Source organism: Lolium rigidum, chromosome 7 (genome assembly GCF_022539505.1).
Source record: "Lolium rigidum isolate FL_2022 chromosome 7, APGP_CSIRO_Lrig_0.1, whole genome shotgun sequence".
NCBI lineage: Eukaryota > Viridiplantae > Streptophyta > Magnoliopsida > Poales > Poaceae > Lolium > Lolium rigidum.
In genome coordinates, this window is record NC_061514.1 from 129,568,953 (window position 1) to 129,591,639 (window position 22,687).

Below are 22,687 nucleotides of genomic sequence, written 5' to 3' on the forward strand. Positions count from 1 at the left end.
AATATTTTACAGGTTTCACATATTTGTGCACTAGAAAAGTAGGTCCAATCAATCCATCATACAGTACTGTACTTTCCGCCAGCGCCTAACCACAGTACCAAATTCATAGACCATGACGCATCATATGAAATCTCTGACTGTAAACGAGCGGACATGTCTTCTGCCGGAGCTGCGAGATGCCTTTCACGGAAGATTTCTTCTCCCTCGCGGCAGCATCTCTCGCGTTTCTTACTTTCTTCCACTGCGACAGCACGTGACTAGCCCAGGAGAAACATGCGGTGGCCAAGGCGCGCGCTAGCAAGGTGGAGGTCGAGCGAGACGCAGCTCTGGCACCACGCCCGTCGTCAGCCTGCCAGCGACAGTTCCTCAAGCGCGCGGTCGTCGCCAGCTCCGGCATGCTGAGATGTGGGCGGCGGCTGCTCCTCCTGCCTGTCGCGGTGGAGACGGGGTGCGTGATCAGCAACAGTCTCGTCACCTCGCCCTTGGACGCCGCAGCGCGCCCTTCGGCACAGCCCGCAGTGGCCTCCAGGACGCGTACGGCCTGGTAAGTGGAGCCTCCGTCCGTGAGCACCATGCCTATGTCCGCCGGCAACACCTGCCTCGTCCTTGCAGTGTTGTACCAGCACTCTCCGCCCCTGCAGCCCTACCTCCCGTCCACCCCCATGCTCGACAAGGCCCACCGCGACAAGGCCGGCCAGTGGCCTCAATGGTACCATGCCGTTGAACCCCCCCCCCACCCTTCACGTCGTACAAGGCTACCTTCGAGGCCCCCGCCGGGTCGGAGCCCGTGGTGGTGGACCTGCTCAGGCTTGGCAAGGGCGTGGCTTGGATCAACGGCAACAACCTGGGTGTTGTTCGACGAGGCCGCCGGCGACCCGTTGAGGTCGGCGACGAGGTGGCGCTGGCGTGTAGCCACGACCGGACAATCTCGAGGGCAAGTGCAGCGCGTACGAGGGCGGGCGCGAGTCCAAGGCGACGCTGGCGGCGTTCGAGGCGGCCTGCGTCGACAAGGAGTCGTGCACGGTGCGGCAGACCGTGTACTTCCGCGCGCGCCTCCGGTTGCGACTTCGGCCTGCTCACTGTGTTGGCCGTCTGTCGCGGCCGTCGTTGCCGCGCACGCCATCGTCGGCGTCGGCGTCGGCGCGGCCCTAGCTCTCACCTTCTGCGCCACCAGACCATCGGCGCACCGAACCCGTCTTGATCTCCGATGTGCCACAGCGGGACGAGGATGAGAGCCCCAGCCCGGAGACAATCGAGCGTTCGTCCCTCCGACAGAACACCCACGTAACGGAGGCCGGGCTCCCGATCCGGATCCGTTCTGCACAATTTCTTGTGGGCGAGATGCCATGAGGATGGGGGAAGGTTGGGAAGGGACAAAGGAGTGGGGAAGACGTCGGTGCCGGAGTCGCCGGGAACAGAGTGGTCGTCGGCGTTCGCTCGGGAGCAGGGCGCTTCAGAGCAAAGCAGAGCATACATATTGGAGGAAGGTAGGGAGCGGAGAGAGAGACAAGCGAGAGTGTCTACCTGCTACAGGCGAGACATGGCAGGGGTACCATACACGTCCTATCAACTACAGTACCAAAAAGATTCGGTGAAGTGCGAAAATTCAATCCAAGTTTACTACCTTTCCGAATCACCAGGCAATGACTGGCTTAGATAGCTCGTGTACCCGTTCGTGCGTGTACAAATGCATACACAAGAATTAAATAATTTGCAATCCACTCTCTACACTCACAAATGCTCAAATATATCATTTTGTAGTTGAGTATAACCACCTGCATGATGTGAAATTATCGCAAAATAAGCTTCCTTCCTCGAAACAGGATGTGACATTGTCTTCGCAAATGTAGCATACTCTAGATAGATACCGCCGGGTAGATGGTACCCCGTCTTGTATGTGTGGCCGTTGACCTCGAAGTTGACCAGCGAAACATGTCCCTCGGCTAGCCTTGAGAACAACGGAGAGCGTTATAGCACATTAATGTCGTTATTAGTTCCTGGCATGCCGAAGAAAGTGTGCCAAATACAAAGGTTATAATCAGCCACGGCCTCAAGTATGACACATTGACACTGCACTCTCCAGTGTGTCCCTTGTACAACCCTTGCCAAGGAAATGGGTAATTCTTCTAACCCCAGTGCATGCAGTCGATACTCCCGAGCATCCCAGGAAAACATCTTGGTGCATTTTGTGCTAGGATCAAAGTTGTATCTTCTTCATTTGGTGCCCTTAGATAGTCTGGCCCAAGTACTGCAACCACTGCCTTGCAAAACCTGGTGACAGTCTCGAAGCATGTTGACTTAGCCATGCACCGATAGTTATTGGCTACATCTGCGGGAGCTCCGTATGCAAGAGAGCGGATAGCAGCAGAGAACTTCTAAATTGATGAGAACCCCCATAAGCTGGCACAGTCTTTTTTTGCATATGAAGTATGTGTCATACTCCCTCATGCCCAACACAATCTTCATAAACAAGTCCTTGTTCATCCAAAATTTGCGCCGAAATCCTTTGGTGTATCTGTTGCGTTATCGACGCAGTAGTTGGGAGTGAAGCTACAGTGCGCCAGCTTGCCGATGCCTGTCCTTGTTGGGTGCCTTCCTAGCTCTCAAACCGCCACGCCGAGGTGCGTTGACGGTGATGAGGTGTTGGCAAAGGCGGAGAAGGTTCACCAAAATCAGCAGCTGTCGTTGCCGCTCGGTGGTGGCATTGGCTTGCTCGTGCATCAAGAACTCCACCATCATCTTGTCATCGATGTCCATCGCGGAAATCCGACAAACACCTTGTGGACGGTGGGTGCCGGGGAAGACGGTAGGTTTGGCAACGCGACAGTGTGAGATGACGGAGGTGTCGGCATTGGCTACGGTGGTGGTTTTTGGGTGGGGGCAAAGGCCAGGCACGGGGCGCGACGGCGGCGATGGCGATTCGGAGAGGTGGGAGGTGGATCGGGAGGGGGCAGAGCGGGTGGAGAACGGTCGGGTTTTGCTGCCAAGAGGGTCCCACGGTGCCAAATCCTACGTGGGTGGGAGTGTCGGCGTGCTCGTTCAGTACCACATGCGTAGAGGCCGGCACCGGGTTGCCCGCGATTCTATTGGGCTCCAAAACTGACCGGCTACTTTTGGGTCACGTCGGTGTGGCCCAAAAACAACGATGAACCCCAAATCGCTATTGGGGCCGCTATGGGGCACGCCGGTAGAGATGATCTAACTTGATTGAACTCCGTTACCGCCATGTCATTGCAACACTTGTCAACTTCTCCTTCTTCACGGGCCACACACTGGAGCTTAGGAGGACTACAACTTTTGCCATTTTATAGAAATGAAAATTTGAAACAAATATATTTAGACTTGTTCATCTGAATCATGAACCCTTCTCACTGTTGTGTTCCCAAGTCAGAATCTTTATTCAATGTTGATAGATTTTGACAAACTTTTTCTCCTACATCGACTTATCCTCGGAGGAAGAAGTTGGAACGTACATTCCACTAATAGTACAACAAAGTTAGATTAGAACATAGGATGGATAACACATGGATCCGCCAAATATTAATGTAGAACATAGGATGGATAACCCAAAACCGAAATGTCATTTTTTCGACGCCCGTTTATTTCTCCGACATTGGCATACACACATTGTACAACAGAGTTCCAAAAGTGGGAGACAGCCAAAACATGTTTTTCTTCGATTAGGGAGTACATACAGGATTGCTAAACCCAAAAATTAACATGCTCTTTTTTCCTTCCCCTGGTTACATTTCCGACCAGCATCACATCAAGGGCCACCGATCGACAGTCATCGATCATCATTTTACACAGTCCAGGAGGCAGACCTCTTGAGCACGGGATTCATGGCCTTGTCCTCCTCGAGTGAGATCATGCCCAGGTGGGACGGATCCTCCAGCATCATCTTGGCCACCAGGTACCCCGCGATGGACCACGTCTGGTGCTTCCTCGCCTGCTTCCCCACGTACCGCCCGAGCTTGCCGTCGTAGTACTCCGGCCAGCCGTCCTTCCCCAGCCTCGCCTCTGCCAGGTCGATCGCCCGCCTCGCGATCTTGAGCCGCCCGGTCTTGATGCACGCCGCCGTCAGGAGCCAGATCAGCACTGCACAAATTAAACAGTGAAGAAGTTAATCGCGCGGTACTGAAACCTATCGAGCTTCGAGAATACTGCCTAGCTTACCTGGCCATGATCCTCCGTTGTGGTAGCTCCACCTGGTGTTCTTGGGGTCGCATCCGGTGACGTTCTGCCACTCGTGTCCCTCGATGGTCGGGTAGCAGATCTTGAGCGGCATCTCGCCGATGAGGTCCTCCCATCGCTCCTCGATGAGGTCCATGATGGCGCCGGCCTGCTCTGGCGTGGCGAGCGACGCGAGGATGGCGACGCAGTTGCCCAGCGCGAACCACCGGAAGTCCATCCTGGCGGGGCTGACGTTGCCGACGAAGTAGCCGCCGCGGGAGGGCATGAAGTCGAAGAGCCAGTCCGGGATGGACTCCGGGATGACGTTGAACTTGTTGACGGCGGTGTGGGAGTACTCCTCCGTCTTGAAGCGGTAGATGACGTTGAGCTGCTGGAAGTCGAGCCAGAAGTAGGTCCGCATGTGGTAGCTCAGCGCGTGCAGCCGCGTCACGATCCGCTCCATGATGTCGTCGTCCTGCTTGCCGTTCCCTTCCGCCGCCGGCTTCAGCAGCAGCAGCGCGCACCGCAGTGACATGAAGAAGAGGGCTTGGATCTCGATCGGGTACCCGTACACGCCCTGCACAGCACGATTTCCCCATCCATCAGACGGTAGCAGTCAGCCATTATCGTGCCCATTTAATTCAGCTAGCTGCGTCGACAATGACACCAACAGATGATTTACCATCCTGCGGTCGATCATGCAGCAGCCGTCGGCGCAGAGGAGGGTGGGGAAGGTGTCGAACCCCTCGGCGAGGCACTGGTTCATGATGAGCCGGATGCCCTTCTGGCACTCGGGCGTCTCGGCGAGGGTGAGGTCGCCGGTGGACTTGGTGTAGGCGCGGAGCAGGATGATCCACCAGAACCCGGAGTCGGCCGGCGCCACGCGCCCGATGGCGCTCTCGCCGAAGTCCGCCGCCAGGGTGTCCACCCCGCGCTTCGGGTCCTTGAGCACCTTGAAGCTCGCCGGCATGGCGCCCTCCCCGAGCTTGAACCGGTCGATCCGCTTCTCCCACCCCTGCAGCAGCAGCGTCTTGAGCAGGAAGTTCTTCACGATGTCCGGCTCCCCGTTCATCAGGAACGCCAGCGCGCTCGGCACAAAATCCCGCACGAACACCTGCACACACAAAAAATCCAGAAAAATATTAATAGCAATACTACTACTAGTACAATCCAAGAAGCAACTTTTGCAGCAGGAGACATGCCAAACAGTTGTCGTGAGAGAGAACCGGTCAAAGAATCATCAGGTACTACATGCGTACTGCATGTTGCTACTATGTCGTTACCTGGTCGTAGTTGAGGACTTCGTCGGAGGAGCTGTCGACGGCGGCGATGGTGCCGAGGGGCTCCCCACGGAAGCAGACGAGCGAGCGGCGGAGAGCCTCCCAGGCCTCGGCGACCAGGAGCTGGGGCTCGAAGGAGAGCCGCGTGGAGGAGGCCGGCGTGCCGGTGAGCGAGCGGAGCCCGCCGCCGGGCGAGTACATGCTCTCGTAGCTGTCCATGTACCCGCCGCGGCTGTCCATGGCGGAGAGGTAGAGGTCGCCGAGCGAGCGGTCGTCGAAGGAGCGCTGCCGCTCCACGTTGATCCGCGGGCGGTGGTTCAGCAGCCGCGACAGGTCGAAGTCGTCCGAGTCCGCTATGGACGCGTGCGACGGCGTGGTCGGCATCGGCCCCGCTCCGCCCCCCGGCGCCTCCATCTCGCACACCGCCGCCGTCGCCGTGGCTGCTGCACGCGCGCGCGTCGAGAATATCTGCCCGGCGATGATAGAGAAGAGAAGCGGCCGCGCGCGCAGCGAACGAGAAGCCAATACGGCGGCGAGTACAGGTGGGAGGCGACCAAAAGGGACGCTGGAATGATGTAGGTGACTGATATAGGAGCTCTCTCGCCGGAGCTGGGTTCCTGGGCGGTGCTACTCTGCTGCTGCTCTTCGGCTCGAGCTCCGGAGTGGTTTACATATAGGATTCCTGGGAATGACGTGTGGGGACGGGAAGCGCGGTGGCCCACGTGGCATGGACCTGGTGGGTATAGACGTTCGGATTTTGTGGGGGCGTGTGCTGACTTGGCATGATGACCATGCGAGACTGTGGTTCGCCGGGTGCGTGCCTGGGGAATTGGGGAAGTGCTCGGTTGTCAGGGCCTACGAGTGATGAGCGATGACCAAGTGCTGACTCCTTCTCTCAACGATTTTCAGTTTGGAGGGTTTTGAGTTTCTGAACCAAATTTCACCCTCTTTTAGCATGACCGTTGGACCGAATTTTCCGGGCGTGCCTTGTATTTGAAAAGAAAATGAGTAGTACTCCCTTCATTTTGACACAGATCCTAATATTTGAAATTTCGAGTTACTTTTGTATTATTCTATTGATCTTACCTTGTTCGGTTATTTCAGTGTTGTCTATTGCTCCGCCCCGTTGCAACATGCGCACAATTTCGTTACATGAATTTTCTGATGTTCATCAATGATCGATCCTAGATAGCGTATATATATTCTAATTAGTCTCACAAACCAGTTATGCAAGATTGGCTTATCATCTAATTCATCTTTGCCCAATTAGCCTCAGATGTATAGTTTTTCTTTCTTCCCACTTCATGACTGGCTTTTTGTTCGATGTTGATTTTGGTTTTACGTGCGCCCTTTGGTTCTACAAATAGTTTTCTAAGTTTATTTTATCGTAATGGTTCCGGTCGGACTTGTGGCCCGCCGTAGTTTTCCAACAAAAAAATATATATACTATTAGATTCGTCTTGGGATGCATTTTTGTTATGAATGTGACTAGACTTGTGTAACTATTATTGGTTTAGAAATTTATGACAAAAACTCGTATTTGAATTATTGTAGACTAAATTAAATGTAGGTGCATGTGATCTTATAGATACGAGCACCATTTGTAGGAGAATCTACAGTTTGCGCACTGGTATAGCATTTGTGCTATACTAGTGATGCCACATATATCAGATGACTTTATCGAAAAAAAAACATATATCAGATGATTGATGGTGTATAAAAGAGAGAGAGAGAGAGAAACGTAATTTGCATTATCTTAGCTACAAGATGATCTATTCAAATTAAAGATAAGACAGTTATCTAAGAGTGTATTGTTTGGCATGCCATCTTGTGATCATCATTATCTTGAAAAATTAGAAAACAACATATTGTTATATGTATAACGTCATTAATGGCAAGATATTACACTGCTCCCTCTGGTTTATTGAGCAAACTATTGTATTTATTTATCTAGATTTCTCTAGATGACGTGAAATGCATGCGAGAAAGACTATCTTATTTTAGGGTGCAGACAATCACACTACCATTCGATTAGGTCGAAACAGTTATTTACATGAGACCATGAAAAGTGGTCAGAAAAAGGAAAAAAAAATAAAGCCGACCCTAGGCAGCCTGGTCTCTAGGGTATCCAACGTAGCAAAGAAAATCATAGGCGTGAAAAGTGGTACGGATGGTGCCCAATGAGTTTGGAAAGACTATCTTATCAACCATTGTTCGTTCCTTGTAATTGTACATTATCGAAGAACAAACCGACAATATCTCAAGGTATTTACATTTTCACGGTAAGGGAACAACTCTTGCATTTTCTTTCTTACACTCAACAAGACTTGCATGGATTATGGAGATCAATTCGTGTGACTCCTCTACCTTAATTTTCACGCCATTGGAAAAATCAATCCATGTTAGGGTTTAGGGTCTCTGTCCCGGGCAGCTTCTCACCTGCAAAACAATAATAGGTACCTCTGCTTCAGTTCATAGTGCTTGCACATATTTATAAGTTGTTAATTTGGCCAACATTATATCAATTGTGTAACATAAAAAATATATCATGGACCGGGACGGAGGGAGTATTGTTTTGCAACCTAGAGATACTCCATATGAACGGGACTGAGGGAGTATTGTTTTGCAGGTTGAAAGCATTTATCATGGCACGCCATAGGTACTAGCCTGGTTGCCATGGCATTCAACAACGGCTGCGGTTCTACTACTGGTAGAACAGATCTAGTTCCTTCACCTTGAAGAACACCGGATCCCCGCTTAAGCATCTTGCAGTTGTTTATCTCTCTACTATTTAGCCCGCCAAGAACAAAATTTCAGCTTCAGGATAGTACTAGAACAGTTGCACTCAGAAAGTTGTTAGATATGAAGTTCTTTTGCTACGCTGTTAGATATGAATTGATATCAAAATACATGATCAGGCTGCGGCACCACATCACATTATTGCTCTCTTAGCTCTCGTTCATAATCGAACTAAATAATTGTCCACGAGTCACGGTCGTGTGGGTTCAGAGTGAACGAGGCGCACAGAAGAAAAGAAGGACCATGCCACCCCTGAATCATTGTTGAAAAAGAAACACAAATCATTTGGAAGAAGAGGCGCGCAGAATGATCTTGTTATCAGTCGTGCATTCCAATTAAATGTAGGACGACATAGATGGAGGTACAGATTCAGAGAATTGCAGATATGCAGCTGAGTCAAAAAGACTTGCATACCATATATAGCACTTGGAGCTGCTAGTGTTTTTATGCGCATAACGATAACGGTCTTACGTTCCAAAATCTTTATTTAACCGAGGAAGAATTAGATCAATATATAACGTGAGTATGTGATAAGAGCTTCATGCCTGGTACTGTTTTTCCAACATAGCGCTCAGGGTAATTTTTGTGCTAAAGCATACATTTTAAGTTTTTCCTAACTTGTTAGAATATGACCAAGCTAGCAGTGTATAGAACAAAGTATGATTGGCCAAATTTACATCTCTTAAAGCATGTGGAATCAGAGACTAGGAGAAAGTCGTTCATGTCCGGCTGTTCCGATTGTAACACACTGGATACGAAGGAGCAATGTGACGCAGATGGCGTGCCGGAACTTTTGGTTAATCACTCGCAAACGGTGGCCACTGCCTGTGAAGATGTTTTGGGCTATTTATGGAAGGAAAAGCGACGCTTGCCGCGCTCTTGAGGATGAGACTCGCGGAGGGGTCCAATCGTTAACTCTTTGTCACTTCGGCTGGGAACCTCGTTGCTGTTCACGCCTTGACGCAGCTGATAGAAAACAATGATGGTTTCCCCCAAAAAGAAAACAATGATGCACGTAGCGGCTGAAGCCACCCGTTTTTTTTTTACCCCACGAGGCTAAATAGGATCATCTTGATTAACGACTCCTTCCATTCTTTTTTTTTTTTTTTTTTTTTTTGAGGAAGCGTAGGAGAGCTGCGATTTCATTGATAGAGGAAAGAGTTACAAGGAACTCGAAAACCAAAAAAAAGCAAGAGTACAAAGAAAAGCTGCCGAGGCAGCAAGGCGAAGGCGACTACTCTCGCGCTCTAAGGTGCCGACAGCCAGCCATCGCCCAACAGGAGCTTTCGTCTATAATGTCGCGAAGGACTACCACCGGTGTACGCTCACTAGCACGGAAGATACGGTCGTTACGCTCCCGCCAAATAGCCCAAATGACCATGAGCGCGATGGACTTGCAAGTCTTCACGTCCGCTGGCACGGCCGCCGCGAGGGAGGCGAGCCACACCGGCAGGGATCCCAGCGATCGCCATCTCTCAGGCCGGAGGGAGGAAAGGCCGAAACGTGAAGCCACTTCACTCCATAGGCTGCGCGACCATGGGCACTCAATGAGGAGGTGCTCGGCCGTCTCCAGGTTTCTCCAACACAAGGGGCAGAAGTACGAGTTGGGCCAACGCCTCGCCATGAGCCGGTCCGCCGTGAGGACGCGGTTTTGCACGATCAGCCAGGCAAGCAGCCTGTGCTTTGCCGGCGCCCAGGCCTCCCAGATGGAGGTGACAAGTGGGGAGTCCGTGGAGCCAAGGAACTGAAGCCTGTAAGCCGAGGCCGCGGAGTATGAACCAGACCCCGTCAGCAGCCAAGTGAAGGCGTCAGGTACACCGGGGGTGAGGTGGACACGCTCGGCCGCAAGCCACAGACGGACGAAGTCCGGCAGCAGATCCGCGGAGACCCTGCCACGAAGATCCTGCACCCATCTACGGTCCAAGAGGGCCTCATGCACGGTGCGTTGCTTGCGGCGCGAAGCTGCGAACAACTGAGGCATGAGGGCGAAGGGGGCCTGACCATCCATCCAGCTGTCAAACCAGAAACGAGCCACTAGGCCGTCACCGAGAGTGACAGTCGTGGCCGCGGCGAAGAGCTCTCTCTCTCTGCCGGTGAGCATGGCACCGGTAAGCCAACCCAGGGTGTGTCCGGAGCCACCCGCTCGCGCCAAAGCCACTTGAGGCGAAGGGCGGATCCAAAGCGGTCGAGGTCGAGAACTCCGAGGCCGCAAAGATCGCGAGGCCGACAAATACGGCTCCAAGCCACCTTGCAGTGACCACCGTGGAAAGTGTCGTCACCCCTCCACAGCCAAGCCCGGCGAAGGCGGTCGATCTCCTTGCGCACCCAAACCGGGAGCGAATGGATAGAGATCCAGTAGGTGGAGAGCGCGGAGAGGACGGCGTTGAGGAGCACTAGACGTCCAGCCGCCGAGAGCAACTTGGCTTTCCAACAGGCTAGGCGGCTAGCAATGCGGTCAAGCAGCGGTTGAAAGTCAACCTTGCGGAGCTTGCGGAGGCTGAGGGGTAACCCCAGGAACTTGCAGGGGAGGGCGGCAATCCTAGCCCCAAGCGGCGCGACAATGTCGGCAACATCGAGACCTTCGCAGCGAATGGGAATCACTGCAGTCTTGGCGAAGTTGACATGCAGGCCGGTGACCTCACCAAATCGCGCAAGGATGTCACGGACCGCCTGGAGCTCCACCTTAACCGGGTTGATGAAGAAGACAGCGTCGTCCGCATAGATGGAGGTCCTGAGGTCGTTGGCACGACCCCGCAGCCTAGACAGGACTCCCTCATCCGCCGCAAGAGAGAGGATACGGTGCAGTGGCTCCATTGCTAGGATGAAGAGGAAGGGGGACAGCGGGTCGCCCTGTCGCAGACCGCGGCGGTGGCGGATGCGATCACCCACATTTCCATTGAGGATGACACGGGAGGAGGCGGTGGAGAGTAGCAGGGCGATCCAATCGCACCAGCGCTGACTGAAGCCCCTAGCCCGCAGCATGTCCAGCAGGTAAGTCCAGGAGACACTGTCAAAAGCCTTGGCGATGTCGAGCTTGACCATCAGGGCCGGACACTTAGTCCGATGAAATCGACGCACAAGCCCTTGGACAAGCAGAAAGTTGTCCTGAATGGAGCGCCCGCGGATGAAAGCACTCTGCACCGGCGAGATGAGAGTGTCGATGCGTCGGGCAAGCCTCGTGGCTAGGACCTTCATGAACAGCTTGGCGAAGCTATGCAGGAGGCTAATAGGCCGAAAGTCGCCAAGGGTAGCAGCACCATCGCATTTGGGAATCAGCACAATGTGCGCCTCGTTGAGTCTGTGAAGACTTGTCCGGTTCAGCAGAAAGATTTGCCGGAAGGCAAGGACAAGATCCTGGATGATGATGGGCGCCATAGCCTTGAAGAAGGCGCCACTAAAACCGTCTGGCCCAGGTGCCCGATCAGCAGGCAAGTCGGCGATGGCAGCAAGGATCTCATCAGCTGAGAAGGGGGCGTCGAGCTCAGATAGGTCAACCGAGGGCAGCCCAAGCGCATCCCAATCAAAGACGGACTCCGAGGCAGCTGGCGTCCCTAGGAGAGCTCCAAAAAAGTCCTTGATGACCTCTGCCTTGTGGGCATGCTCCGTTGCCACCCCATGGCTGCCGGAGAGCGAGGGTATGAAGTTCTTCCGGCGCCTGGCGTTGGCTTTGAGGTGGAAGAACCGCGAGTTGGCGTCGCCGACCTTTAGCCAATTCACTCTAGCCCGCTGCCGCAGCCGAATCCGCTCAATGACCACGAGGCCAAGGATGCGCGACTTGAGCGCCTTCCGTAGCTCAAGCTCATCAGGTTGTAGCTGCCTAGACTCTTGTGCAGCATCCAGGAGCATCACCGTGTCCTGCGCCATAAGAAGCTGGAGCTTGGTGTCACCGATGAAGTGCTTGTGCCAGAGACGGAGGGCTTTAGCCACCCGAGTAAGCTTCTCCTCAAGACGACCCACCGCATCAGTCGCAGCACAGGGGGCTTGCCAAGATTGGGAGACAACCTCCTGGAACCCGTCAAGGTGAACCCAGTAGGCCTCGAAGCGAAAGCGTGGCGGCCGCGGAATCGGGGAGTCGCAAGTGAGGATGAGCGGGCAGTGGTCAGACATCGCGGACGCGTGGGGCTGCAGACGTGCGTTGGAGAAAGCGCAGTCCCAGTCCGCATCACAGAAGGCACGGTCGAGGCGGCAGAAGGTGGGGACGCTCTGCTCATTTGACCAAGTGAAGCGGCGGCCTGCCAACTTGATCTCCTTCAGCTCGCTGGCATTGAGAGCCGCACGAAAGCGTGCCATCATCTGGTGATCAAGGTTGTCGTTGCTCTTGTCCCGAGCCTCGTAGATGAGGTTGAAATCCCCTAGGATAAGCCAAGGGCCTGGCACACGGTTACAGAGAGCGATGAGTTCTTGGAGGAACACCGGCTTGCGCGCAGCATCAGCCGGCCCGTAAACCGTTGTAATGAACCAAGGAGCCCCGCCCGAGCAGGGCGAGAGGCGCGCCGTCACCGCGAAATCAGAGATCTCTATGCAGTCAACAAAAAACATAGAAGTGCTCCAAGCCAGCAAAACACCACCTCGAGTGCCAGCCGCTGGCAGAAAGGCTGAACCATCGAGCCTGGGACCAAGCGTCTCGCGCAGCGCCTCCGGAGAGAAACTGGCCAGCTTGGTCTCCTGCAGGCAAAGGACTGAGCAGCGGACCTGATCAACAAGTGACTGAACCGCCAAACGACGAGCCCTCGCATTGAGGCCGCGGGGGTTCCAGTTTAGTATGGAAAAGGAGCGATCCATCAGGGAAACTCGGCAGGCACGGTGGTGTAACAGAACAGCACAACTCGTTGGCTCAAACGGCGAGCCAACGTACTTTGGAGAACGATTACAACGTGGCCGGAACAGAGCACAGGCGCTCGGCCTAAGCACCAGAGACTAACACACCACAGAGGCCGCTCGGTGGAGGAGCCACAAGCAGGCAAACAAGCGCGGCCACACGGCGGCGCGAACAGGCAGACTAACACAGACGCAGACGCACACACTGACAGTAACAGAGCTGGGAGGTGTTCTAACATGGTAAACTAGAGGAACCCTGCAGGAGCAAAGCAGGCTCAGGCCGCAGCGCCAGGCGCCTCGCCAGCCAGAGAGGCAAGCTCGTCATCTGGGAGCAGGATGCGCGCGGACGAGCTCACACCCGTGGCACGGGCGAGCTTGGTGGTGAGCGCGCCTAAGGGGGCCTTGAAGCGGTCGACGTACTTGTCCCTCGTCTTGGCGGTGAACTTGCTTGGCGCGTCGATGAAGTCGAGCTGCTGCGCGAGCCTGGCTTGGGCCCGCTGCGCCTGGGTGAGTCCACGAGCCGTCTTGGCGATCCTGGCGCTGCTGCGACGTGCCACCGGCGAGGTGGCCGCGGGGGCAGGGGGTGCAGGGGGCGCAGGGGCCGCAGGCACCACGAGAGCCGGCGTCGGCACCATGAGCATCTCCTCTGCCGCAAAGGGAGCGAAAGCCGGCGGGGCACCCATGATGGATGGGGGAAGCATGCCGAAGACCTTGGACAGGAAGGCGGTGTTACCGTCCACCTCGAGCGACCCAAAGCTGGCGGCGAGGGCGTCAACCTCCAGCGCCGGAGACTGCGGAGCCGCCGGAGGCTGCACGGAAGGAGGCACCTGCGCACCATAGGCCGCCGGGGACAGATAGCCCAGGGAAGGCCAGGGCGCAAGTGGGCCAGTCGGTGAGCCAGCCGACGGCGAGCCGACGGACCGAGCGGGTGGGGCAGGTAGCTTCTCTCCAAGGAGCTCCGTCGCCTGAGCACCAAGGGGCTCCGTCGCCAGCGCACCAAGGGGTACAGCGTGGGACTCCAGGCCCAGCTCCGCCGCGGAGAGGCCAGCCCACGAGCCGAGGGAGTCGTCGTGCACCGGCCAGAGCACGGCCTCGCCGTCAAGAGGCAGCGGTGACCAGGTCGGGGCAGGCGCGACAGGCGTGAGCGCGAGTGCGCCATCGAGGAGCAGCGGATCACAGCGCAGGAGCTCCTGCCAGAAGGAGTCGAAGTCGGAGCGGTGGGGCATCATGTCAGGCTCAGGGATGGGCGGCGCTCTGGGCAGCAGCTCAGAAGGGGGCAGCGGCACGCCAGATGGGAGCAGCTGGTGACATAGGCATCCCAAATGGGCCTGCCTAATATAGTACCCGGGGTTTATTGAAGGCCCACTACCCGAAGAATAAGAAGACTCGAGAGCCCAAGATGTACTTAAGGAAAAGATAGAGTTGTAATAGGAAGTGTTATTTGTAATCTGGCGGGATGAGTTAGAAACCGTCCCGGACTATGTAATCCTTGTATAGCACGAATCCCTCGGCTCCACCTATATAAAGGGGGGGTCGAGGGACGAGAAGATCATCGAATCATTGTATGCAAACCCTAGTTTTCATATTCGTCGAGTACTTTTCGGCTGAAACCTTCGAGATCTACTTGCCCTCTACTTCTAACTAAACCCTAGCCTATAATCCATAGGCATTGACAAGTTAATCCCTTGTCAATTGGCGCCGTCTGTGGGGATTAGAGGCGTAAGGATCTGATCTCGATGGCACGTTCAAGATCTTCGACATCGTCAAGCTGGAAGCAACATTATGGATCGAGGTAAACGGATCGCTCACGGGTCCTGTTGATTTTGTTCCTCACCCACCCTCCCGTTTGGATGCATATGCGTATACGGCGGAGCCCTTGGAGATGACGTTCGGAAGGTTCCACTTTCGTGTCGAGAAGGAAGGATCGTATCGTGTCGAAATTCCGATTTCGTCGGGATCGTCGGCGGTCGATTCGAATTTTCGAGCTATGCATCATCAACTGAGTCAGAAAAAGAAACTTCGGCAACACGCTACGTCAGCACCAGAGCAAGAGAGAAACTCGCCAAGATCTCCAGCAACACATCGATTGGGTCATCTGCGGACTCATATATAAGCGATGGTTCAAGCAATGTCGACAGTTACGACTTCGTCGACAAATCTCTCACGGTGGGCAAGGTCTTCATCAATCTCAACAATGATGTCACCGAACCCAACATAGATCTGAGTACAAAATATCATCAGATTTATGCTATCGAAGATCAAGAGGAAACATCGGAGGCTTTCGACCAATTGGGAAATCCTTTTGTCGATCCCTCGGATCTAAGGAGAGGTATGGGCACTAAATACGACGGGCCCACACCACGCGTCGAGTTCAACTTCCACGAGGCAGCTCGGGATAGAGCGGCAAAAGCCATAGATGGTTCGGAACCAATGACGACGACAGCTACGGCTCAAGAACTACAAGCTTATCAATATATGCTCGCACGAACTGCCCGAGAAATAGAAAAACGAGACGGCTGAGTTGAACAGGGAGAAAGGAGGCAGCTACGCATCCGAGCGGGAGAAGGGCGGATCTAAGCGGACAATCTAGAGTTTCGGGTGATAGCCACGGAGAGGCTCGGAACGAGAGGAAGATCAAGGTTACAACACATACCGAAGCGAGAAAGAGAGCACTTGATTCAAAACCTCGACATGTCTTTTATGACGATAGATACAAGAGGAAATATTATCCCTAAGACACCGAAGCTGGGTATATGGCGACACAAGCTTACATCCTTGCATCCGGACCACCCCCGGGAGATCCAAGGGAAACATTATACAACATGGCGTTAGCAGGGGTTGGAGCTATGGGGACGGCGTTCGTAGCAACGCCTCCCGAAGGAGCGGCAAGGCAAAATAGTCCACGACCTGCGGTAGTAACGGCGGCGGCGCGGAAGGACCAAGTGGAGCAAGAGACACAGGAGTGCAAGCAAGGGTCGACAGAGCAAGGCAAAGCAGAAGAGATCATCGGCAGTCCCGGAGCTTAATGACGAGGATATGTGCGGTCTACCGTGCTTCACGAGAAGAGTCCGAAAAACTCGAGTCCCCTCGGGATTCAAGTTACCCGATCACTTCAAAAAGTTCGACGGCTTGCAAGACCGGAGGACTGGTTGATAGATTACCTCGAGACGGTGAAGCTAACTGGAGGAACTAGAGCAACGGCGATGCAAAGTATTCAGGTGCACTTAAGTGGAGCCGCACGATCTTGGATCAAAAAACTTCCGCCGAGGATCCATCGACAGTCGGGAAAGTTTCGAGGACGTTTTCGTCAAGAACTTCGGATCCACATGCAAGAAGCCTGCATCGTTGGAAGAGTTAAGGGCGTGTCGACAAAAGCCGGATGAGTCTATGAGAAAGTACATCCAAAGGTGGAACATCATAAAAAACTCGGCGGAAAATATATCGACGAGAGAGCAATAGATGCGTTTGTCGCGAGGAATCGGGCGCGGAGATTTTGTCGAGGACTTGGGAAGGACCAATCCAAAAACGGTATCCGCGTTGATGGAGATAGCAAATAAATGGGCGGACGGAGAAGACGCTGTCCACAATAAACGACACGGGTCGCCGGAGGAGGACCGTGGTCGAAATTATCGAACGAGGCGACGATTTCCTCGGCGGTATTCGAACTACGACGCCCCGGGGCAAATTTCGGCGGGATTTCGATCAAATACGGGAGGAGGCAACAGAGAAGATTATCAGAGAAGCAGTGAGCAGCAAGGCGACAATAGGGACGACTCCCGTAACAGGCAAAACAGTGGGCCAAGGTTTCCACGACCTTTTTTGTCTCCCGAAGAAATGTTGAATGGACCGTGCCAGATGCACTTTTTCCTCGACAGCAATGGGAAAAGACAGTCAGGGCATCTACGAAAGATTGTCGAAATTTCCAAGCAATGTTCGGATGTGCGGAAAACGCTCACGCACGAGCAGCACGAGAGAAACCCTCGGGAGCCTAGGAGCGAAGTTCATCTACCGCCACCTCCCGCGATTACGGAAGGCAATCAACACCGGCTCGGAATAGCGGCGGCACCAGCCACCACCACCCTATGTTGATCCTAACTCCAACGGAGCGGTGTCGATGATTCGGAAGGGAAGGCCATCTAATAGAGCTCAAAAAGTAATCTCGCGACGGGTGTTCATGGCGAGAGAAAATGCCTCCACCAACGAGTTGAGTACCTCAATTGGTCGAGGACAAGACATCGGCTTCACCATAGCGGACCACCCGCGGCAAGTTCCTCGACCGGGCGGTCGGCACTCATTCGCCGGCGGTTATCGCGAGGATTTGACGTTTCTCGAGTATTCATAGATGGCGGGAGCAGCCTAAACCTCATGTATGCGGATACATTGAGGAAGATGAACATATCCTTAGCAAACCTGAAGCCAACGGACACAAGGTTCCACGGCATCACACCGGAGAAACCAAGTTACCCATTGGGGAAGATAAACCTCGACGTTCGGTTTGGAACCCGAGAAAATTATAGAATCGAGAAGCTAGAGTTTGAAGTCGTGGATTTCCCATCGCGGTACCACGCTTTGTTGGGACGACCAGCATACGCTAGATTTATGGCGAGTACCACACTATACATATCTGTTATGGAGATTGCACGGACCCAAGGGACCAATCACGGTCAAAGGGAGCTTTGCTTTAGGCGATAAGTGCGACAAGGATTTCCATCGATTGTCGAAACCTTCGGGATGCAAGCGGAATACTTGGCGTCGAAGAGCATGACTGATTACGACGTGCGCCGGACGTCGGAAGGCCAAACAAGGAATCAACTTTCAACACGAGAGAAAAATTCTAAGGAGGTGCGGATTCACCCGACGGATCCAAAAAAGACGACATCCATTGCAAACAACATGGATATCGCATAGGAAAGCGCGCTCGTCGAGTTCCTCCGTGAGAAGCTGGAAAATCTTCGCATGGTGTCCAGGCTGACATGCCGGGAGTACCCGGGGAACTTGCCGAGCACCACCTAAATTTGGATCCAACAGCGAAACCAATCAGACAACCTTTGCGGCGTTTTTCGGAACCAAACCGCAAATCCATGCTATCAGAAATAAATCGACTAGAGGAAGCTGGTTTTATCGGAGAGATATCTACGAAGCCACATGGGTAGCTAACCCGGTGATGGTGCCGAAGAAAAACACGACGAGTCCTTCGCATGTGCGTCGACTTTACGTGTCTCAACAAACATTGCCCCAAGGATCACTTTCCCCTCCCAAGGATCGATCAAATTATCGACTCCACGGCGAGTCTGTGAACGTCTTTCCTTTTTGGATGCATACTCTGGTTATAACCGAGATCAGATTAAAAGAAGATGATGAAGCCAAAACAGCGTTTATTACACCTTACGGCGTGTTTTGCTACAAGACAATGCCCTTCGGTTTAAAAAATGCGGGAGCAACATATCAGAGGATGATGCAGAAGTGTTTAGCAACACAAATCGGGAAAAACGTGCAAGTTTACATTGATGATGTCGTCATAACATCAAAAAGGGGGCAACAACGATCGAGGATCTCAAAGAAACTTTTGACAACCTCGACAAATTACTGCCTCAAGCTGAACCCAACGAAGTGTTCTTTTGGCGTCCCAGCGGGAGAACTTACGGGGTTTCTAGTTTCAGCAAGAGGGATTGAAGCAAATCCCGACAAAATACAAGCAATAGTAACAATGAGGAAGCCAACGAAGTTGAAAGAAATACGACGACTAGCTGGGCGAGTCGCGGCTGCGAGCAGGTTCGTCGCCGGAGTTAGGAGAAAAAGCGTTACCATTTTATGCGCTGATAAAACAAGGAGATAAATTCCAGTGGAACGAAGAAGCCGATAGAGCTTTCGAGGATCTGAAGCGAAAAATCTCGACACCACCAATCCTGGTAGCTCCAAAGGAAAAGGAACCTCTCCTGCTATATATTGCGGCTACTCCCCAAGTAGTTAGCACGGTGTTAGTTGTCGAAAGAGAAGAAGAAGGGAAAATCCATGGAGTACGGCGACCGGTATACTTCGTCGGCGAAGTCTTGTCCCCCTCAAAACAAAGGTACCCTCGGTACCAAAAGCTAGCATATGGAGTGTTCACGACGAGCACGAAAATTGCGCCACTATTTTTCGGCACACCCGATCATAGTGGTCAATGAAGCTCCTTTGTCAAATATCTTGAATAACCCGGAAGCTACGGGTCGTGTCTCCCTTTGGGGAATAGAACTTTCCCCTCGGGACATCACGTATGAAAAAGAAAAGCAATAAAGTCGCAAATACTACCGGACTTCATCGCGAGTGGATGGAGTTGCAAAATACGAGGACCCCCGGATTTATCGAGAACCTGGACTATGAACTTCGATGGGTCCAAGAGGCTTGAAGGGGCTGGCGCGGGAGTAGTACTCATATCACTGAAGGCGACAAGTTGAAGTACATCCTTCGGATGACGTTCCCTAACGCATCTAACAATGAAGCGAGAATATGAGGCTCTCATACACGGGATGAAGATGGCGAAAGCACTGCGGAGCAACTCGACTAAAAATCTTTGGCGACTCACGGTTGGTAGCTCAGCAAGTTATGAACCAATGTGACGCGAGTCAATGATAGCATGATGGCATACAAGGAGGTGTACAATGAGCTCGAGAAATTGTTCGATGGATGCGAAGTAAATCATATTAGCAGATTGAGCAACGACGAAGCCGACGTTCTTGCAAACATCGGGTCGCGGTGCCTTACGGTCCCACCAGGTGTATTTTGGGAGGAGATAACGAGAGAGATCCATCGAGACGACAAAATCAAAAAAGAAGGAGAAGAAACCCTCGGGGGCTATCAAGGAGAAGCAAGAGGAAGAAGAAGAGGAGCAAGACCTGGTCCTAGTAATACGGATACCATGGATGCAGCCATACATATCATATATCCTCGGGAAAGAAATACCGAGATGATCCGGTTGAGGCAAGGCGAGTAATCCGACGCTCCAAAGCTTTCACGGTGGTTAAGGGAGAATTATATAAGCGAAGTATTTCAGGCGTCTTGCAAAGGTGCGTTACACCCGAAGAAGGAAGAATAATTCTAAAGGACGTACATGAAGGAATATGTGGCCACCACGCAAGTAGTCGAGCTATCGCAGCCAAGGTTTTTCGGGCAGGATTCTCTTGGTTGACAGCAATAGAGGACGCTAAGGACATAGTGCGAACTTGCGACGCGTGTCAAAGGTTTGCCGCAAAACCTCACTCTCCGGCGACAGAGCTAGCACCAATACCTTTGTCATGGCCCTTTGCACAATGGGGACTCGACATGGTTGGTAAGTTACACAAATCGTCGCCGGGAGGAAAGGAATACATGCTAGTAGTCTGTCGACAAATTCACAAAGTGGATAGAAGCGAAGCCGATAAATTCACCGAGACGGAGCATCTGCGGTAAAATTCATAAAAGACCTCGTCTTCGGGTTTGGAGTGCCCCACGGCATCGTCACGGACAACGGCGAGCAACTTCACGTCCAATGAATTCAAAGACTATTGCGAAGAGGTGGGTATCAAGCTGAACTTTGCATCGGTTGCACATCCTCAAACCAATGGGCAAGTCGAGAAAGCCAATGGCATCATCCGCAATGGCATCAAGAAGCGCTTGTTAGGACCACTAGAAAAAGCTCGACATACCTGGCACTGAGGAACTACCAAGTGTGTTGTGGAGCATCCGAACAACTCCAAATACAGACGACACAAGAAACTCCGTTTTTTACGGTACATGGAGCGAAGCGAGTACTACCAATCGAGATAGAGCACAACTCTCCACGTGTCGCGGAGTATGACGAAGAAACATCGAGAAAAGCATTAGAAGATGATGTGGACGCACTTGATGAAGCTCGAGATGAAGTATTGTCTCGAGTAACCAAATATCAACGAGGACTTGAAGAATTACCACGGTCGACGTTTGCGGCCAAGATCTTTTCGGGTGGGTGACCTAGTTCTTCGGCTCACGCAAAAAAGTCATGAAAAACTCGAGTCACCTTGGCTCGGCCCTTATATCGTCACGGAAGTAATCGGAGGAGGAGCATACGGGATAAAGGACAAGAAGACGGGGGTGGAGGAGCCAAACCCACGGAACGTGGCGCAACTCGGGCGTTTTTACGCCTAGAGTCGAAATATAGTCCTTGTAAAACTTCAATGTACTTGAAACGCCCGCGAGTTTTCAGACGCACTCTTTTCCTTTTTCGGGGCACCGAGTGGGGCCGGAGAAGGTTTTTAATGAGGCGGGCTCGCGGTGCTGCAATATAATAAAGATAGTGGCTATATCACCTTTTTCTTTGTCAACGCGACCAAAGTCATCGCCCAGACGAATTTCAATATAGTTCATCGATAAAAGAAGAAAAAAATCTTGCCTTGGTATTCAAATACCTCGTGAGTCAATAAAAATACAAAATAGTACTCGGTAAAAGCTCGGGGGCTCATATACTGCCTTCAAAATATAAATGCCTTGGTCCACAACCTCGCAAATATACAAATATAGAAAAAGTCACCGAAACACTCGGGGGCTAGGCAAACATAGAAATACAATGGTTGCTTTACAATATGGTCATGGACTACGAAGAAGAAATTTCTACAAGAAGCAAATAACTAGTCTTGATTCAGTATATCGTCAAGAGTAACTCTGTTCTCCTCAGGAGCAGCACCAAGAAAGTCGGCATAATGGCCATCGGCAAAAAAGTCGGCATCCATCCGAAGAAGGTCCTCAATCATTTCTTCGGCTATAGGTGTAACCTTCGTGTTAATCCTATCAACACCAACTCTCCGGCGTTTCACCTTTTGATGAACCCTCTCGACAACTTGGGCAAGGTCAAGCTTCGAGTGACGGATCTGGAGCATGATAAGAGCAAATGCGGCGCCGGCTACCGGTTGTGCTTTGACAAAATCGTGGATCTTGCGAGCATCTTTGAATCTTTCCATCAATTCAGGAAGAGTTTTTGGTAGGACATTCCGAGGAAACATGGAGTTGTAAACCATAGATAAGGTTTTGGTACGAAGTGAAGGAAATCACGGGTTTGAGAGGTACGATCCTGAAATCGACGATTTGGCGGGTCCTCTCCGGAGTGGCCCAAAACAAAGAACCATGGTCCAAGGAAAGATTGACAAGGAGGTTTGTCCTAGCGTTTACCCTCTCTTCCTCGGCAGCGGCATCAATAAAGGCACCTATCAACACAACGAAGGGACAACCTTTAGGAGACAATAGCATGAAGATGACGAGATATCACAAGACGAGACAAACATACCCGACATATCCGCACTGGCTTCATTCATTAACTCGAGCATGAAATTTTCTCGAGTAACCGCTTTTTCAGCTTCAGAAACAGCAACCTTCTTAGCAGCCATAGCCTCGTGGACTTGCTGAAGGGCAACTTTCTCGGCTTCGGATGATTTACGAGGCTGCTCCATCATCACAAGTGTTTGCTTTTCGCATACTTGAAGTTGTTGTCGAAGATCATTCAATTCTTGTGACAAGGTATCATCAACGGGTGCGGTATCGATAGCTAGTTCTCTCCGCGCGGGAAGAAGGCAAAGCATTGGAAGGAGTAGGAATTGGAGTATAGTTATCAAATATCAACTGAAATTTAA

General features: G+C 52.5%; 1 protein-coding gene across 1 annotated transcript; it reads right to left on the minus strand.

The window, feature by feature from the left end:
• Window positions 1–3,640: 3,640 nt before the first annotated feature.
• LOC124674134 (cytosolic invertase 1-like) lies at window positions 3,641–5,882 on the minus strand. The gene is made up of 4 exons (XM_047210172.1): window positions 5,457–5,882; window positions 4,856–5,287; window positions 4,177–4,750; window positions 3,641–4,098 (listed from the first exon to the last, which is right to left on the minus strand). Exons 1-4 carry the CDS (start codon window positions 5,865–5,867, stop codon window positions 3,803–3,805), a joined length of 1,713 nt encoding a protein of 570 aa, XP_047066128.1. The 5' UTR covers window positions 5,868–5,882; the 3' UTR covers window positions 3,641–3,802.
• Window positions 5,883–22,687: the final 16,805 nt, after the last annotated feature.